General features: G+C 43.3%; 2 protein-coding genes across 2 annotated transcripts in view; both read left to right on the top strand.

Annotated features, from left to right (window-relative positions):
* The first annotated feature begins 302 nt into the window (after positions 1–302).
* LOC120051843 (E3 ubiquitin-protein ligase TRIM33-like) lies at positions 303–11,016 on the top strand. Its single transcript, XM_038998728.1, has 18 exons — positions 303–564; positions 916–1,034; positions 1,551–1,698; positions 1,943–2,075; positions 2,278–2,394; positions 2,556–2,670; positions 3,090–3,236; positions 3,409–3,523; positions 3,837–4,237; positions 5,273–5,422; positions 5,543–5,562; positions 6,512–6,647; positions 6,925–7,024; positions 7,151–7,283; positions 7,595–7,733; positions 7,888–7,962; positions 9,478–9,633; positions 9,863–11,016. The coding sequence occupies exons 1-18, from the start codon at positions 303–305 to the stop codon at positions 10,130–10,132; spliced, it is 2,736 nt and encodes a 911-aa protein (XP_038854656.1). The 3' UTR covers positions 10,133–11,016.
* Positions 11,017–13,439: 2,423 nt separating this feature from the next.
* Positions 13,440–17,652, top strand: part of LOC120052408 (fibulin-1-like) — a 47,548-nt gene continuing 43,335 nt past the window's right edge. The window contains exon 1 of the mRNA XM_038999293.1: positions 13,440–13,656. Within this exon, the coding sequence (XP_038855221.1) occupies positions 13,602–13,656 (55 nt within the window). The 5' untranslated portion in view covers positions 13,440–13,601. The remainder of the gene's footprint in view (positions 13,657–17,652) is intronic.

Genomic DNA, 17,652 nt, shown 5'->3' with positions numbered 1-17,652 from the left:
TAGAAATTGCTTATATATTTGTTGTGTGTTTGCAAACGAGGGATTTAATTCAGTTATAGTGCTGCTGATGCTGAATATCTGAAAGCATTTGACAAAAACGATCTCATCTGCACGCGGATGTTGACCAAAGAGTGTTCCGGAGGCAACACAACACCGACGAGAACGAAGGATGTCTAGACTAGTTATATTCTTTTGAATGGACATTTTTGGGAATACCTGCATGTTTGGATAGCTCGCTGTCAGGTGACATAGATAGACAGGGGTTCTTCTTTATTAGTTGTTTTAATAAAAGTGAAGCAGCGATGGATGAAGGTGCAGAGTCCGATGATGCTGTCATTATTGTGGAGAACGAAGCAGAGAGCATGCCAGTTCAGGAGAACACGAACGCCTGCAACGAGCGGACAGGCACCTTGAATTTTCTGGACACTTGTCCCGTGTGTCATTTAAACTTTCACAGTCGAGAACCAAAACTTCTGCCATGTCTCCACTCTTTTTGTAAGAAGTGTTTGCCGTCAGCTTCCAGGAATTTGGCCATGCCAGACACCAACAGCTCGACGAAACCACGTGAGCTGCTCATGTTTACAAACTATAGATACGCGAGACAGTGCATCCCAATGACTGTATAAGGGGAGGTGCATCCGGGTGTGTAAAATTGCAGTCTGTGCAAGATAGGACGCTATTGTGGGATTTGCACTTATCTGTGATGTGTTATAAACAATTAATCTCTATTGAAAGTCATTGCATCTACCAAGAGGAATTTAATGCACAGATTACAATTTCAGACATGTGATGAGTGGGGTTTGAGGGAGGGAGTGAGTCTTATCTCATGTTCTTGTGCATTCTTTTTAGATATTTAACCATTTCAGTTGTGTGTGCAACTTCATTCAATATGTCTGCCCATCTTCACATTTACAGTGAATGTGATTCGCTGTCCGGTGTGCAGACAGGAGTGTATGGAGGTGGACGTGATGGAGAACTTCTTTGTGAGGGACTCAGTGGAGGCTTCCAGCAGCACCGTGGAGAGGACTGTTCAGGTGGGTGGAAATACTGGTCAATGTAGGTTACTGCTGGATTGTACATTCCATTTTGTATTATTGGACATAGTCTTGCTTGCCTGACTCATGCCTGCCCTGTAAGAAGAGACTATGGATATCCAAAGCTAACCTTGTTCAGCAGCCTGGATCTCTGTTATTTACCAAGCCATTTCACCAAGATGCCGGGTGTTTTTCAGCTTAGTAGCCCATGAGCATTATACAGATGTAGAGCTGAAGCTTGGCATTATCTCCAACATCAATGTCACTACCACAGACACACAGTTTTGTCTTTGGCAGATTTCAGGCTCTAAATTCTAACGTTTACTTTCTAACCGATATTCTCTCTCCTGCGGCATAATAAGTTCAAGTTCACATTCGACTTAACTTTCGTGGAAAGTAATACGACTGACTGGTCCCTCTACCTGTCTGTCAGTAGCTATGTATGTGTCTGACTGGTCTGTATACCTGTCTCTCTGTTGATGTTTTGTCTGACTGGACTCTCTTCCCTGTCTGTAGCTGTGTATGAGTTGTGAGGACAACACAGAGACTACAGGTTTCTGTGTGGACTGTGTGGAGTTCATGTGTGCCACCTGCGTGGAGGCCCACCAGAGGGTCAAGTTCACCAAAGACCACACCATCAGACAGAAGGGGGATGTATCTCAAGGTGCAGTACAGCTTCCAGTCTGACTGAGGCAGCAACGATTGTCAAGGAAAAACCTACATTACAACAAGCAGAAGCTCTATTTACATTATATTCTTGTTGATTCAGTGAAAATAATGTTCACATCCTCCTACACAGTACAGAAAGCCTGAGAGAAAATGCATACCTGTACTGTAGCTGACAGATTGGAATTGGTTACAGTAAGATTAACTTCTGGCTTTTAAATGCTTTCCTATTGGTTTTCCAGAGTCTGTGGGTGTTTCCACTCATAGGCCAGTGTTCTGTGAAGTCCACAAGCAGGAGCCCCTGAAGCTGTTCTGTGAAACCTGTGATCTACCAACCTGTCGAGACTGTCAGCTACTCAAGCACAAGGACCACAAGTACTGAATACTAATGTGCCACTACTATTTCTAAAATATATATCTAAAAGCACATTTTTTTTGAGTGAAATCTGTTATTTAAATAAATATTGATTTATATATTAAATAATTAATTGACGATAGTGACTAAAGCTGTACTATATTTGAGTGGATTTTAATTATATTGTAAAAATTAAATAACTAACTATGATATGTTACTTAGTTACCAGTTTCTGGAGGATGCCTATAAGAATCACAAACATTACATGGAGGATATGAATCGTCAACTGCAGGAAAAAAAGAAGATAATTGAAGATGTGTCAAACTCCATAAACAATGGGTAAACAATGCATCTTCTTTAGCACCTGAGAATCTCTATGCTTGCTGTATATATACACAATGTATAATGAAATGTGAACACTGTCCTTCCATCGTGCATCCAAATACATTTTCTGTAGTAAGATGAATTTGTTCATGTCTATTGTCTTTCATGTTTCTCAGACTCCTTCAAGTTGATGAGAACCGCATATCAGTTCACAATGAAATCAAGAAGTCGATCTGTAGTCTGATACTAGAGATCAACAGAAAGGGAAAGATTCTTGTCAATCAGCTTGAGGTACAGTATGATCACAATCACATCTCTAACATTAGGATGATTCTGTATATTCTCACGTTTCCATAGCTATTCCGACTCTAGTATTTGTCAGGTTTCTTTGTATTCATTATGAGTGCAGAGAGCAGGAGGAAATGGCAAGGCCTACAAATGTTTTGATTGTCATGTGCCCTAAAGTCATGACAGGAGCTTACCCTGAAGGCAGTGTTAAAATGCCACAGATTCTGGGAAAAGGCTATACGGATACTCCTGACCTGCAAAACAATATTTAATTCCAGAATTGGTTCAAATTAGGTTAAGGTTAGGGTTTGGTTAAAGTAGGGGCCAGTTTTAGATTTTGGTTAGTCGTTTTAGAGGTCAGGAGTGTCCTTATAGCCTCTCTCCAGATTCTGACTTCTCCATCTATTTCCTATCCCCTGAAGGGCCTGACAAAGGATCATGAGAGCGGTCTGAAGAAGCAGAAGGAGGATATTGGCTATCTGTCCAGACACCTGGATCACGTGATCAACTTCACAAAATGGGCGACAGCTAGGAACGGCGGCACAGCTCTCCTGTACTGCAAACGTTTGGTAAGACCTCCCTCCCAGACTCTCCCTCAGCCTCAGTCCATTGACTCCCAGGCATCCCCTATCCCTAAAGCCATACAGGAGCCCATGGTGTAAAGCATAGATGAAATGCAGAACATATGCCTTGTGTTTTCCCAGTTTCTCCAAATTATTAATAACATCCCTTCTGCTGCAGATTCTGTTTCAGATCGGAAACCTCCTGCGGGCTAAATGCAATACCTCGTTTGTACCGCAGAGCACTGTGCGTTTCCAGTGTCGGTCAGGCTTCTGGGCTTCAAATGTCGATCTGGGTAAGAGAGAAAGCACAATGAGAGTGGCTACACTGAAATCTTACAATTCTATTTAATTGAAACATTTAAATGGTAGTGTTTTATGTTGGGGGAGAAAATGATCTGTTGGACAAGGAGTAGTAGTAGTTATTCTTGTAGTGGTTTTAAATTAGCAGTTGCAGTGTGTACTAATTGAGGTAGTAGTATTGTAATAATCTTAGTTATACTGGATGTGTTTGGTATGGTGCAGTTTGTTCTTGAAATAAAAGATCTGTACCAGGTCAGTGTATTACCTCTTCCGTTATGCTGAAGCCGTCTCTTCCTGTTCCCTCAGGCTCATTAGTGGTGGAGAATGTCCCAGGCCCCCAGCTGGGCGGCTTCCAGGGCATCCCTCATCAACTCCACCATCCTGGGCAGGGCCCCTCAGGCTCCCCCAACAGCCTGCCCCCAGGCCTCTCACAGCCCCGCCTGGCCCCCCACAACCACAACACCCTGGCTCAGCTCCAGATGCAGGTGGAGAAACTAGCCCAACAGCCTCACTGGCAGCCCCAGACCCCACCCTGGGCCTGGTACCAGAGCATGCGGCTCCAGAGACCCCCTCCAGGGCCCCTCCAGGGTGGCTCTCCCTCCCAGAGTCTCCCCCCCATGCCCCAGCAGGGCCGGAGGTTCATTGCCCCCCCTGCAATCCATCTCAGTCCCACCAGCACCCTGCCAAGTCCTGGATATCCTCCCCAGGTGGGAAAGAGTGTGCACGCTCGTGCGTGCGGGTGTGTGTATGTCAGTTTGATTGACAGGGATTCTTAACAGGCGCAGACAGTGGATGACGTCTTCCTAAATGGAGCAGACAGCCTTCACATCCTGGGCAATTTATGTCTTGACTTGTCAAGATCAGTTTGAGTCATAAGGTACCATATAAATAAAAAACATGTATATAAAAAAATGGCTAAATCTCAGTGCAGCTGCTCACGTGTGACACAGAACAGGCCCAAAGCCTCCAGAGATGATGATAGATATGTCTGGTCTACAGTGTTTAGTCTGAGGTTGAGGCTGTTTTATATGAGCTCTAAAATACAGGCAGATCAAGAGGACAATCCACTGGCCTGTAGATTTCAGACCAGAGTTGCGTCATGGCTGATGTGAACAAGCTGTTGAGGTGGAGCCTGGAAGCACTGTTCTTTTTAACAGCCACGTTATAGATCATTAATACGCTAGGCCTTGTGTTTAGTTTGACTTTATAATGTGTCATCACTGTTTTGAATTATAGACAGTGTCAGGAGGGAATGGTTGGTCAGGGCAATGTCTAGTTTCATTATTTCATGAGTACATTTCTGACAAAACAGTGTATAACATCTTTAGTTATATAACCCCTTATCATATTGTCTGTGGAATTCAAAATTCTAGTTTCTATGCATTTTTCCCCCAAAGTAAAAACTGTTCACCATTGACTGTTGCACCTGCATGCTTGGATCTAGACCAAACAAAGAAGGCTGTTTCAAAACAAAGTGCTTAAGTAAAGCATTCTGGAACATTTACAAGTGGCTTGTTTGTGTTCTGTCTTCTGTTTTGCTCTGTGTTGTGAAAGCCAGGGGCTTCTATCCTAGACATAACCAATCACAGGCTACCTTCCCAGACATAACCAATTACAGACTGACGATACACCATTTAATCTGTCTGTCACCACCATTGACTCATAAGAATAGATATGACATTGATTGTTGATGGCATAGCTCTGTCTGACTCTGTCTCCAACTGTCTGTCTCTCACTCACAGGCTGTCCAATCACTGAGAGGCCTGGTGAGCAGCCCCAGCAGCTATGCACTCAAACACATGGACGTATTCAACCCAATGCCTCACTTCTCCCACAATGCACCACTGCCTAGCAACGGCAGCCTCAGTTCTCCTCACTTGCGACAGCACCAGGTACATACAGCTGCGCTCAAATATACTGGCACCCTTGCACTTCACAATGGAGTGTAATGGAGCAGAATGTTCTGTTTTCTCTATTCAAAACGGAGTTGAATAGCTGTTTTTACCCTGTAGGCACCTGCCACTTACCACAGGTGATATACATTCCACAGTAAAGGACAATCACCTGCCTCCAACCTATTCATTTGAATTCTGAATAATTTAGTCCAGGCAATTTAAAAAAAACTTTGAATTGAAAAATCTAAATGTCAGTTTAGATACTTTTTGGGGGGGCCCTGTGCAGGGGAAAATCAAAAATATGCATGTGAAGAACAATAAACATTTTCTAAATTTCAACTTATTTGAGAAGAAATAGTGAATCGTGCAAGGGTGGCAGTATACTTTATCACAACTGTAGCTCTATTTCACATCCACATATCACTCTGTAGCATTATGTTGTTAAGAATCAGATTGTTAGCAGCTTAATTGATGTTGTGAAACCTTTTAGATGGAGTCTGCATATCACAACAAGCACCCTGGAGGCCCTGTCCAGATAATAAGACCCAACTTCCCTCAGACCCTACCAGCTTCCCTCCCATACAGAACTGGTATGTATTGGTGTTGTGTACTACCCTACTAATACTACACAACAAAATATAAGAAAACAAATACAATGCTTCTTGTGTATATATGACCAGGGATGGAACTTCAGGATTTTGGACACTGTCCAGCCAGGCTAGTAGACGTCAATGTTTACTAGCCCGGGTTCAAAATCTGTTCTATGGCATATTTGAAAATACAAAACTTTCACTAGTCAGCAGGCTAGTTTGGCACATTTTCTACTAGCCCGGTCTGAAAAGTACTAGCCACGGTCAAGCAGGCTAGATTAATTTCCATCCCCGTATAATATGTATAAGGAATACAATTTATCTTCCTTTAGCACAAGGACACCATCATGCAGGACTAACTGCTATATCCTGTGAAGAGAAACCAGGGTAAGATAATGATTTCACATTCTTCGTGAATTCTATACAGGCATGATGCTTTGATAGAGAAATATAAAGTTTTTTTTTTCTCACCTTCCTTCTGATTGGCTGATTGAAGGACTGTTTCTTGGAAACCTCTGGAGACGCAGCAGAAGGCGTATGGAGCTGGGGGATCAGCTGCCAAGAGGAGACGAAGGTCATCGCCTGGACCCATCATCATCATCAAAGACGAGCCAGAGGACGAAATCAGCTGTGTAAGAGGACGGATGGACTGGAAATAGAAAAATGTTAATAACTGATCATTACAATGTTATGATAATGATTACATGTACATCGTATTGCATGTTACTTGAAATGGTATGGGTGATTTATTTGTCTTTGAGCCACAGTATTTATAGATGGTAACAGCACATAAATTATATACTGTGATGTCGTAATAGTCTTCAATACCAGGATTGCTGTTGGGTGGTCCCTGAGAGGTCACTGTTCTGTTTTTGAGTGTTCTGTTAAATGTGTTTGTGTGTGTTTAAGGTACAGGGTAACCTGAGAGCCAACCTCCCAGACAGTAGCACGGGGGTCCAGGCCCAAACCTGTCGGCAAGATGGAGGGGAACAACAAGCCCAGATTTCTCGTCAGAGCACAGAGGAAAAGGCCCAGACCCCACCACAGCCTCCAGGGCCTTCAGGGGACCTGAGTCAAGCCCCACAGCAGAGCCACTCTCTGGGGGCAGAGCAGCAGCTAGGCAGTCAGGGCCCAGCTCCAGAAGAGGACCCTAATGAGGATTGGTGTGCTGTGTGTCAGAATGGAGGAGAGCTGCTGCTGTGTTGTGACAAGTGTCCCAAAGTCTTCCACCTCTCCTGCCACATCCCCACCCTCTTCAGATTACCCAGGTACTATAGGCCCTAGGAGAGAGGTGGACAGTCTTACCCTTGGTGGGCCTGAGTGGGTGCAGGCTTTTCCTCCATCCATGCAGAAACACACATGATTGTAAATACTATGATATTTAGAATCAGGTGTGTTTCTGCTTGGTTGGAGCAAAAGCCTGCACTCACATCGGCCCTCGCTGGGTGATATTGCCTACTGTATCTAATGCACTGCCCTAAAATGGGATTAAATGAAATGGATCGGTTATTTGAAATTGTTGCTATAATGTTGTTATTAAACTAAAGTTTCTATTGGCCCGCTGTTGTTTTTCTTTCAGTGGGGAGTGGTTCTGCTCATTCTGCCGTGACCTGTCAGTGCCTGAGGTGGTGTATGACTGTGACATCAGCAGATTAGAGCCCAGAACAGTGAAGGAGGAACCAGACTCTGAGGGAGGATTCTGCCCTGTGGACAAACGGGTCAGTATTGTACTGTACTTGAAAGAGACAATAATTTCTCAGGCCTACCTGAGGTGTTTATCTCTGTATAAGGTGTTACTTTTATCTTATTGAAATACATCAGCTCTGGGGTTGATATAATGTAAAGGTGTCTTGTATTTCTCTCTCTCTGCAGAAATGTGAGAGACTGTTGCTGAAGATGTACTGCAGTGAGCTCAGTGCTGACTTCCAGGAGGCTAGATCCCCCTTGGTGAGTGGAGAGACGAATGCCCAATCCCAGGCTAGATCCTCCTTGGTGAGTGGAGAGACGAATGCCCAATCCCAGGCTAGATCCTCCTTGGTGAGTAGAGAGACGAATGCCCAATCCCAGGCTAGATCCTCCTTGGTGAGTGGAGAGACGAATGCCCAATCCCAGGCTAGATCCTCCTTGGTGAGTAGAGAGACGAATGCCCAATCCCAGGCTAGATCCTCCTTGGTGAGTAGAGAGACGAATGCCCAATCCCAGGCTAGATCCTCCTTGGTGAGTAGAGAGACGAATGCCCAATCCCAGGCTGGATCCTCCTTGGTGAGTGAAGAGATTAATGCTCAATCGCAAAAATTAACTCCTTACCTTTACGTCCATGTGGTGATAAAGAGAATTTAATAGGTACAGATGAGGATCTTAATTTGATCACACTTTTGTTGCTAATAATTTCCCTGCACCGCATGAAATGCAGATGAGCTTTGATTTACATAAATTCACTGAAATCCCACACTTACATATGGTTATATTTACCATATTGCACTTTTCATGTACTCTACTTTTGGCCAGCTAATTACCTAACCACCGATCAAGCAACATTATGGACTAAACTTTTAAATCGTGTTGCTGCAGGATTATTTTGCTGCGACAATATAGGTCAAATTAAGATCCAACATAAAAACAATATGGTATTGGTATTGTAATATCTCCACCTTGCTCTTTGGCCGCTTATACCGATAAAAGTCTCTCAGTGCATAGGCCAGGAGGTAGGTCCTCGGGTTGATTTGTGATTGGACAAGAGGGACAGCCACAGCAGCACACTGACAACACAGGCTTTGGCCCCACCTTGACTAATCACACACAGGGAATCACACAAAAAACATCCTAGTTTTAAGTCACATACTGAACAGTGTTTCACCTAGGATTTTTTTCAGCAGCCGTGGCAAAGGTAGCTGGGTGGGACATGCCCCCCCCCCCCCCCCCCCCGGGAATGTTTGTACAAAAACTGTGAGAAGCTCGTTTCTGGTGACTTTTTAAAAAGGCATTCTACACCAAAATGATTCATGTTGACACCATCTGAAATAGAATTTCCCCTTTTTTAAAGCATTATAACCTGTAGCCCAACTAATGCAGCATAGTGGCTTTAAGTAAATCGGCTGAGTCACAGTGTTTCCCATCTGCATTTACCTCATTGAAAACCCCAAAAGACATTGAAGGCCTCAAATGCTACAAATATATGTTGTCAGTGTGATCTTAAAAGCGTATCTGGGTAGAAATATCAAAAAATGTGTAATCATATTTTTGTCGAGCTGCTAAATTAATATAGGAGAAACATTGACATAGGCTTACCGTTACTGTACCAAATGATGTCTATGGATCAATATAGAGAGGTTATGAGGGGTCTGTTTTTGGGTTGAAATGTCTCCTTGGTTTATCATCCACTGGATAGCCATGATGAGGGACATTGAGAGAAACACTTTTTGTTGTTTTGTATATTGTGATCGCCTCTGTCTTTTGCTGTAGATAATGCCAGAGAACCAGGAGACCCCAAAGACGCCGATGGTTCTGTCCATTGTGAAGAGCAAGCTGGAATCCAAGCAGAGCCCCTGCTACCAGACACCTTCTGAGGTTGTATCAGACATCCGACTCATCTTCAGGAACTGTGCAGCATTCAATGAGGTAGACTAGACAGCGCTAACGTTTTCCAGAAGAGTCCTTTTATTTTAGTTTACACAGATGTGTTAATTAAGCTCTTAATGTGTGTGGATGGACTGTTTTTACAATGTTTCTGTCATTTACATGTTACTTTTAGTGGATGCTCTTATCCAGAATTAGTTACAGTCAGTGCATTCAACTAAGGTAGGTAAAACAGCCACATACATCTGTCGTCTCTTTCCTCCCATGCCAGGCTGACACTGAGGTTGCCACTGCAGGCAGAAACCTGGAGAGGTTCTTTGAGGAGCAGCTGAAGTTCCTCTACCCTGAACGGATTTTTCCAAAGGTCAAGTCTGAGGTCATCAGTTCTGTGACCCCTCCCGTCTCTCCTCCCCCTCCCACAACGCCTGATGAGAGCTCCCAGCATGCAAAGCATCAGCGCAGGTGCTCTGAGACCCAGGAGTTGTGTACTCCTACTCCTGCTCAGCTAAGCTCACCAAAGGGAGAGGAAGAGGCCGTATAAGCGTGCACATCGTCATCTCATCAACTTTTATCAGTCAATAACACTGCCAGTACTAGCCTATACTAGTAATTAATCTTATTCTCTGAGAAAGTCTGACTTTCTTAATGTGCCAAAATACTCCATGTTCTGTGATCGAATCATTTTGCACAAAAGAACAGTGAAGCAGGGTACCAAAACCCTTTCCTCCTCCTACTATACCTGCTTAAGACTGGTTTACATTAATGCTGTACTAATATAGTGTTGCTATGACTAAAGACCCTGAGTATCAAATATGAAAACAGAAGGTGTTCGATTATCCAGCAGCCTGTGTGGATACGGTTCTTGTAAAAGGGTTTGGGATCCTTCTGGGGAATAGGAACTGTTACAAGGTTAATCCAGGTTAGTCAAGTGAAAACACGTCAAAGGTATCAAACCAGCCTGATAAAACATACGATTATTTCAGTTGTTATTGCAAGACTGTATGAAGTGTAGGTTTCATGAACATGTCAGCTGTGCGAGGTCTAGTTGCTCAGGCCTACGGTAGCCTTGACTCTAGTTTACAGTGTGATGGCTGGTAGCATGACACGAGGCCTACTTTATTAATCGCAACAATAGAACTTCATCTTTGTTCCCTCATTGTTTTGTCATTGAGCCATTCAATGTGTCATGTATTTATATTTGACATTGTTGTAGTGATTTTTATGCAGTGTATGTAAATATTTACGATGATCATTAACTTAAACCAGGCAAGTAAATATTCAACAAAATGCGTTTTGTTTCTCATGCAGTCCCAAATAACCTGTCGTTTGCCATGTTTTCTCATGACTTCATACCATCGCTACTTATGAAAACCAAAATATTTTATTCATAAAAAATACTTCTTGCATGCAAGTTTACTTGCAGCTGTTTACAGGGTAAAATAAACAATGTCCAATATCTTGCTTTATGATTGTTATTGCTGTTTGGGGTCTGTGTGGTATTCATTCAGCATTTACAGTAAGACATGTTTTATGGGGTGAGGAAATGTAATCTATTGGTGATATGTCTATCACAGTCGGAATAGTTTAATAATGGCATAATAGCTAATCCTCTTTAAGTTTACTGTAGTAATTAATCATGAGATGGGGCCCCAAAGGGCAGGTCCAGATGACCTACAGTACATGTTAGTGGCCTGACGCTGGGTGACATGGAGAGTGTAAGACAAGTCTGGTTGTGGTTCAAAAGGACTTCAGTGCCCTCTAGAAGATTAAAAGTGAGCTCGGCCACTCTAATTTCCTCTACCTAAGAGAGTTTGTCCTGAGCTGCTGTTTCTCATTAAAGGGTGAAAAGGAGAGGGGAGGGGAAAGTGGTGTGTGTGTGTGTGTGTGACCTCTGGTCCCTTGGCCCTCCCACCCCTACCGAAGGGCAGCTCCCGCTCAGCCCAGTCAAAGCTCCCAATGGTGGAACAAGCTTCCCCATAATGTCAGGACACCGGAGACCCTGCTCATCTTACGAAAACGTATGAAACCCTACCTGTTTGAATAGTATCTCAAATAAATCCCACTGATCTGGGTTTGAGTCTGGTCCTCATCACAAGGCATCCTCTTGGGCCTTTCATGGCCATATCTTTCCAGTGGTCCCGTGATCCTACCCCCACCACCCCACACACATTAACCCAGAGAGGAGATAAGGAGATATACCAGCAGTATAAGTGTTACCTTCTGGTTGATATCTAAAGAGGAATTGAGTTTGTGCTCTACTTTCCTGAGTGATGTGAATGCAGTCTGTGGAAACATGATACTCTTATTGTGTAACAGTGCATCATAAACTTGCCTCTATATTTTGCCACTGCTGTCTAAGATACTTGTTTAGAACTAATTGTTTTACAAGATGACAGTACTGGTGTACCCCCCCCCCGCCCCCCAAAAAAGTTACCAGGATGCACTTAGTTGACACATCCAACTCTCCTCATTTCAGCAAGGGTACAGAGCATTTCGATAGTAACTAGCCTTAGCAGCACAGGGAGGCACATCCAGTAGAGTGCTAGTATTAGCCATGCATGGCCACTCGGAGATGTTCCTAGAGGGGCTGTGTGGTGTGGTGTGATGTGTGTGAGGGGGAGGGGACACACACATGGCTCTGATTAGATGATTGTTTACTCTTGGCTCTCTCACCATGCATACCCAACGCCAGATGACTGATTGAATTTGCAGAAAGACTTAGTTTGGTATAAAAGGTTTATAATGCCATCTATCAATTATTTACCTCCTTGCAAATTTTGGCACATGGCAGAGGGTGTGTGTGTGTATGTTCGCGCGCACGCACGCGCGTGTGAGTAGCTTTCAAAGGGATTGTGCCCTCTAACAGTTTGAGAAACCTAATGAGTGGTTAATGAAGTGCCCATGGCAAGCTGTCCACAGGCATGATGTGGAAAATGAAATAATTAGTCATTCAGAAAATGTGTGGTGAACACACTTCTAAAAAGCCTCTGCCGCAATTACATGTTATGATTTTTAGCATGTAAACTAATCAACTAATCATTTGACGCATTTTCCCCCTTATAAGCTAATTGGCAATCCATGCATTGAGGTAACCACTTTTACGCAACACCTGGCTGTTATAGAACAGTAGGCTAACACTGGCAGTTCAGATCGAGAGGAAATGGTCCATATACAGTATCTCTTCCACTTGGTGAAAAAGAAACCCCACGTCTGTGACAGTCTGAGAGGATGAAATAACATATGCTTCAATGAAATCAATCATTTCCCCGAGGAGCAATTTTGTCAACCTCTTGCAAAATATGGAATATGCATTAGATCAAAAAACATACAAAAAAATAAAACTACAAATTCTAAATATTTTATGTATTGCAGTCTGGAAATGGCCACAACATATTTTTTGATAACCACAGAATCACTACGGAGTGGAGTCCAGGTCTTCTGAAGTAATCAGTGTGATCATTCTGCCACAGACAGACGTCTGAATGAAAGTAAACGAGGTTGGAGGACAGTGTCAATCAATGTCGCCATTACGTGTCGTATTATTCAGTCAGAAGAAGAAAATTATATTTAGGGCTACTTTAAATCTGTCAGTAGGCCTAGCTAATGGAAGTCATTAAAACGACTTGAATTAAATGTAATTGTGTCATATAAGAACCTGGTAGTTAATAAGAGGAAGTGTAATAATGTAATGTCTAAATCAATACACTCAATTTAGGGTTTCTGAACTTCTGATATAAAAAAGTTTTACTCGTCACTTGCGATGGCCCCCGCCCGCCCCTCTGAGCGAGATAATTAGACGCTCGTTCCGAGACAGTCACGCTGCGATTCATTCAGCCACATCACCCACACGCATACTCCTGCCCAGCGTGAGCTCACAGTCTGTCTACCTTTCGCTTGAAAATCTGCGTGTCCATGAGAAACTGTGCTATTGTTTCACACCTAAGGCAGAATATTACAGATCTGACTGTTGTACACTTTCTTTAGTTTAGCAAGAATCTCTCCTCCTTCCAATGGGTCCCGGTATAGTTATACTTTTCTCTCTGTTCGGAGTTCTCAACGGACAAGGTAAGTTACCTTTCTGCTTCAGGATAGTAGCCTACTGTGTCAAGATGTAATTCTAACCATGAGAATCAATCCATGCCCATGCGTGATGTACCGCATACTGTATAGACTCAAAGGAGGCTGATGAGGGGAGAACGGCTCATAATAATGGCTGGAATGGAGTATATTGGATGGAATGGAATGTTTTTGATACCATTCCATCCACTCCATTCCAGCCATTATTATAAACTGTCCTCCCCTCAGCAGCCTCCACTGGTATAGACATACAGTAGACAAAATACTCCTGTAAATACACATAGGCATGGTAGATATTTCAAGCTTACCACCTTACTGCAGTATCACTGTGTGGGCAGAGATGAGGTCGGGTACCACTAGAGATAACCAACGGTTCCATTAAGTTTTACATGTCATTTTATGAACACTTTGTCAGTTATATTACAGTACAAACATGTAGCCTACTGTGTCACATGCTGTCCGGTGTGTGTCATTTGATTTTGATTTGATTTGTGAGTGTGTGTGCCATGTGTGTTTGTGTGTATCTTGCCAGTAAAACATCTGCCCATGATTACTAGCTTAAAGGATGGTTTCAACATTCTCAACTGTCCTAAGGTGATTTGGCAGTGATGAAATGCATTGTGCGTAGTTTTTAATATGGACTAATTACGTTGGTAGAGATTGGTCAGACTACTGCCAGGACTGATATTTGTAACCAGTGAGCGGTCATTATGCTATTTACATTTTACATCCCTCTTATCCAGAGGGACTTAGAGGAGCAATTAGGGTTAAGTGCCTTGCTCAAGGGCACATTGACAGATTTTGCTGGCTCAGGGATTCAAACCAGCAACTTTCCGGTTACTGGCACAACGCTCTTAACCGCTAGACTACCTGCCAATTACAATATTACAGAAGGAAATTATTGCCCAAGATCTAACAGTAACAAGGCTTTAAAGTTTAGAATACGCAGTACAGAGATGTGCTCAAGAGGATTGATGCTCAGCCAGCCAGCCAGACGCAGGCCAGGTTTCTCCTTACACTATGACGGTGTGTCAAATGAGTCTGGAGGCACTTAAGCAGTACCCCACTGAGCGTTTGCTGGTCAGGGGGGAGGAGCTCTGATTTAGACCTTTAAGGGCCCCTACAGGGGTCACAGAAGCTTGGGACAACCCATATACCCTAGATTAGGGTCCACTGGACACACATGGGGCCAATTCCACTCATGGGGCCACTTTCACAGCCTGCCGGGCTCCTGACAGTGGTGTGCCTGGGAAAGAAGTTGACATCACCCCATCTCCATTGAATCCAATGTCATTGGGCATGTTGTACGGGGGGTATACCCTCCCCCAACACCTATCAGCACCCCTAGCTCCTCTTCTCAGCTTCCATGCTCCACGGGAGAGAGTCATGGTATGGGGTCAGAGTGGACTGACTGAAGATCTGAAGATGGCCCCATACGACCAGGTTATGGAACATCCATGTACATGAATCACTCATTCAGACATGTTTGTATCAGCTCAACCATCATAGACTCAACCATCAGCCAAATACATATTAGGTTGAGTGAAATGTGTGTGACAGGTTCTCAGCACTTATAAGGTCATTTGTGTAACTACGATGCCATTAGGTAAACTGACTAAAGTGTGTTAGTTAAAGGATGTGGCCCATGGAAGTGGACTGTTCTGCTGCAATGTCTGGCTCTGTCTGATGGGCCATTGTTGTGGGCTGAGGGACTGGGGCTCCACTGAGCTCATTAAGCAGCATTTACATGAGGAGTCTAGACGTGCTCTCTCTCTCTCTCTCTCTCTCTCTCTCTCTCTCTCTCTCTCTCTGCCCAGACCCAGACAGGAGGCATGACAGCCCTCACCACCAGCACCACATTCCAAGATGGAAATCAGCCTTTTATGCAGACAGACAATGCATCATACGGACAGGCAGGCGGGTAGACTGCTAGATCTCCTCTGCAACCACTGGGTTTACCTCGTTTGATACAATAATAGAGGGTAGATTTAAGACGCTCTGCTCATTCAATTAGTTGGGAAAGGGGGCAGGCTGCGGACTGTGGTGGCTATGGAATGGTCCTGTCATGCACTGTGGGTTAGGGTTAGTTATCAGTATAGAGTGGAGGGAGAATACACCAGAACTGCAGGACGCGAGAGTCATGTGACCATCAGATGAAACTGAGATTCTATGACATTCTCATGCTATGCCTCTTCTGAGCTGGGAAGGGAACCTCATGGAGCTTTGTGGGAGCTGGCGAGATGCATTATGGGGGTTTGTCTGCTCTTTCTAAAGACATAGTGAGGGTTCCAGCTTCCAGGGTATTTTGGCAAGGAGACGTCAGTTAATGCCAGTGGTAATGGTCAAGAAAAAGAAAAAAGGCCAGACTGGCCAAAACTGGCCTGTGGGGCAGCCGAGCAGGGAGAATTGTTCACCACAGGAGGTTTTGACCATTCCTACTATTCCCCGCTCTTCCAGCTAATGTATTTTCTTCACTTTTATATGCGTAACTAAGTTCTCTCTCCATGCAACACTTTTGTCACTCTCCAAGAGCATCCTGGTGTTGGTTTCAGCCCTCAGATGAAAGCTGAGATAGACTTTATCACTGTTGAAGAGAGTGGCACTCCTCTAGTCAGAGGCCCATGTGAAGTATTTTACTAAAAGCTTTCCCACTGGACAAGAACTGTTTGAATCAACGTTGATTTCACGAAATTTCAACCCCAAAATTATGTGATGACATTGAATCAACGTGGGAAAACTGATTGGATTTGAAAAAAGTCATCAACATAAGGGAATTTTGACTTTTTTTCACCCAACTTTGAACCTAAATCCAATGACATGGTGACATTTTGATTTGATTTCATGTTGAATTCACCTTAGTGAATGTAAATCAAAACGTTGGACTGATGTCTGTGACCAGTGGGTTATGGCTCAGTTAGGACATGGTGGGACGAGGAGCTCGACTGCTGCAGTTGTTAGTCTAGCTGGTCACAACAGGCTCGTTCAATGAGTCAGCAAAATAGTGTTTGTTGGCATGGTAATCCATCTTGACTACCTAGTCTGTATTTGTTTGATGATACACTTTACTCTTGATTTTCAGCATAAGTTATCTGCATGGTTGCTACATAATTTAACTACTTTTTATGAATCTGCCCAAATTAACTTTCATATCTGTATCTCTCAAGGTCACTGTTGACAGTTATGTGATTTCCTTCGCATAAATGACCATATTCTTTTTACATTAAGTTAATTTATTCACACCTTTGGCCCCTATCTGTACTTCCAATATTCAAAGATATAAAACAAGTTCCCTAGCTCCTCTGGCAGAAATAATTGGAACTCTAAATTGTTATTTTATTACTTTTTTATGGATCTATAAATTAAAGGTGACACATCCTCCCTTAGTTGAAACTTCTGATCCTATTTTGTTGACTCGTCTGCCAAGATAGAATTTGAAGTTAGACATGCCTATGATCCTCTACGATGTCTGTTATTATTTTCAGTTGTTGTATTCACTATTATTCCTCTAGTCTCTGACTAGGCCACGAATCAACAGCAGGTTTATTGGATGAACTAAGATGACTTTACTTTGAGTGTTCTTCTGGAGGATTTATATCGATAGTACCAATTTGGCAGGCAGAGCTTTGTTTATGCCTGAGGCAAGAAAGGACCAGCCAACCTTCCAGAGTTCTTTCACGTTTGGCAAATCACAGTAACCACAAGGAAATGAATGTATTTGATCTGATTGCGATGGCTGAATTGTTTACAGAGTTGAGGCATTCCGAGCTCTTTAATCCACATGAAAAAAACAGACGGAGCGCCACAGAGTTGGTGCAGCTCCAGTCGTAAAGCCTCTCTTATTTCTACACAACATATCCATCATTCAGTATCGCTGGCAAAATGCTTATGGGCATTTAAAAACATTCCTATAACAGCTCTGAATTTCATTTTCAATCACTTGGAAGACACATTGTTAATAGTTGGAGTGTGAGTGGCATTGGGTAA

Source organism: Salvelinus namaycush, chromosome 8 (assembly GCF_016432855.1).
Source record: "Salvelinus namaycush isolate Seneca chromosome 8, SaNama_1.0, whole genome shotgun sequence".
NCBI lineage: Eukaryota > Metazoa > Chordata > Actinopteri > Salmoniformes > Salmonidae > Salvelinus > Salvelinus namaycush.
The sequence above is the reverse complement of the archived record's forward strand: the minus strand, read 5'-3'. Positions and strand labels throughout refer to the sequence as shown.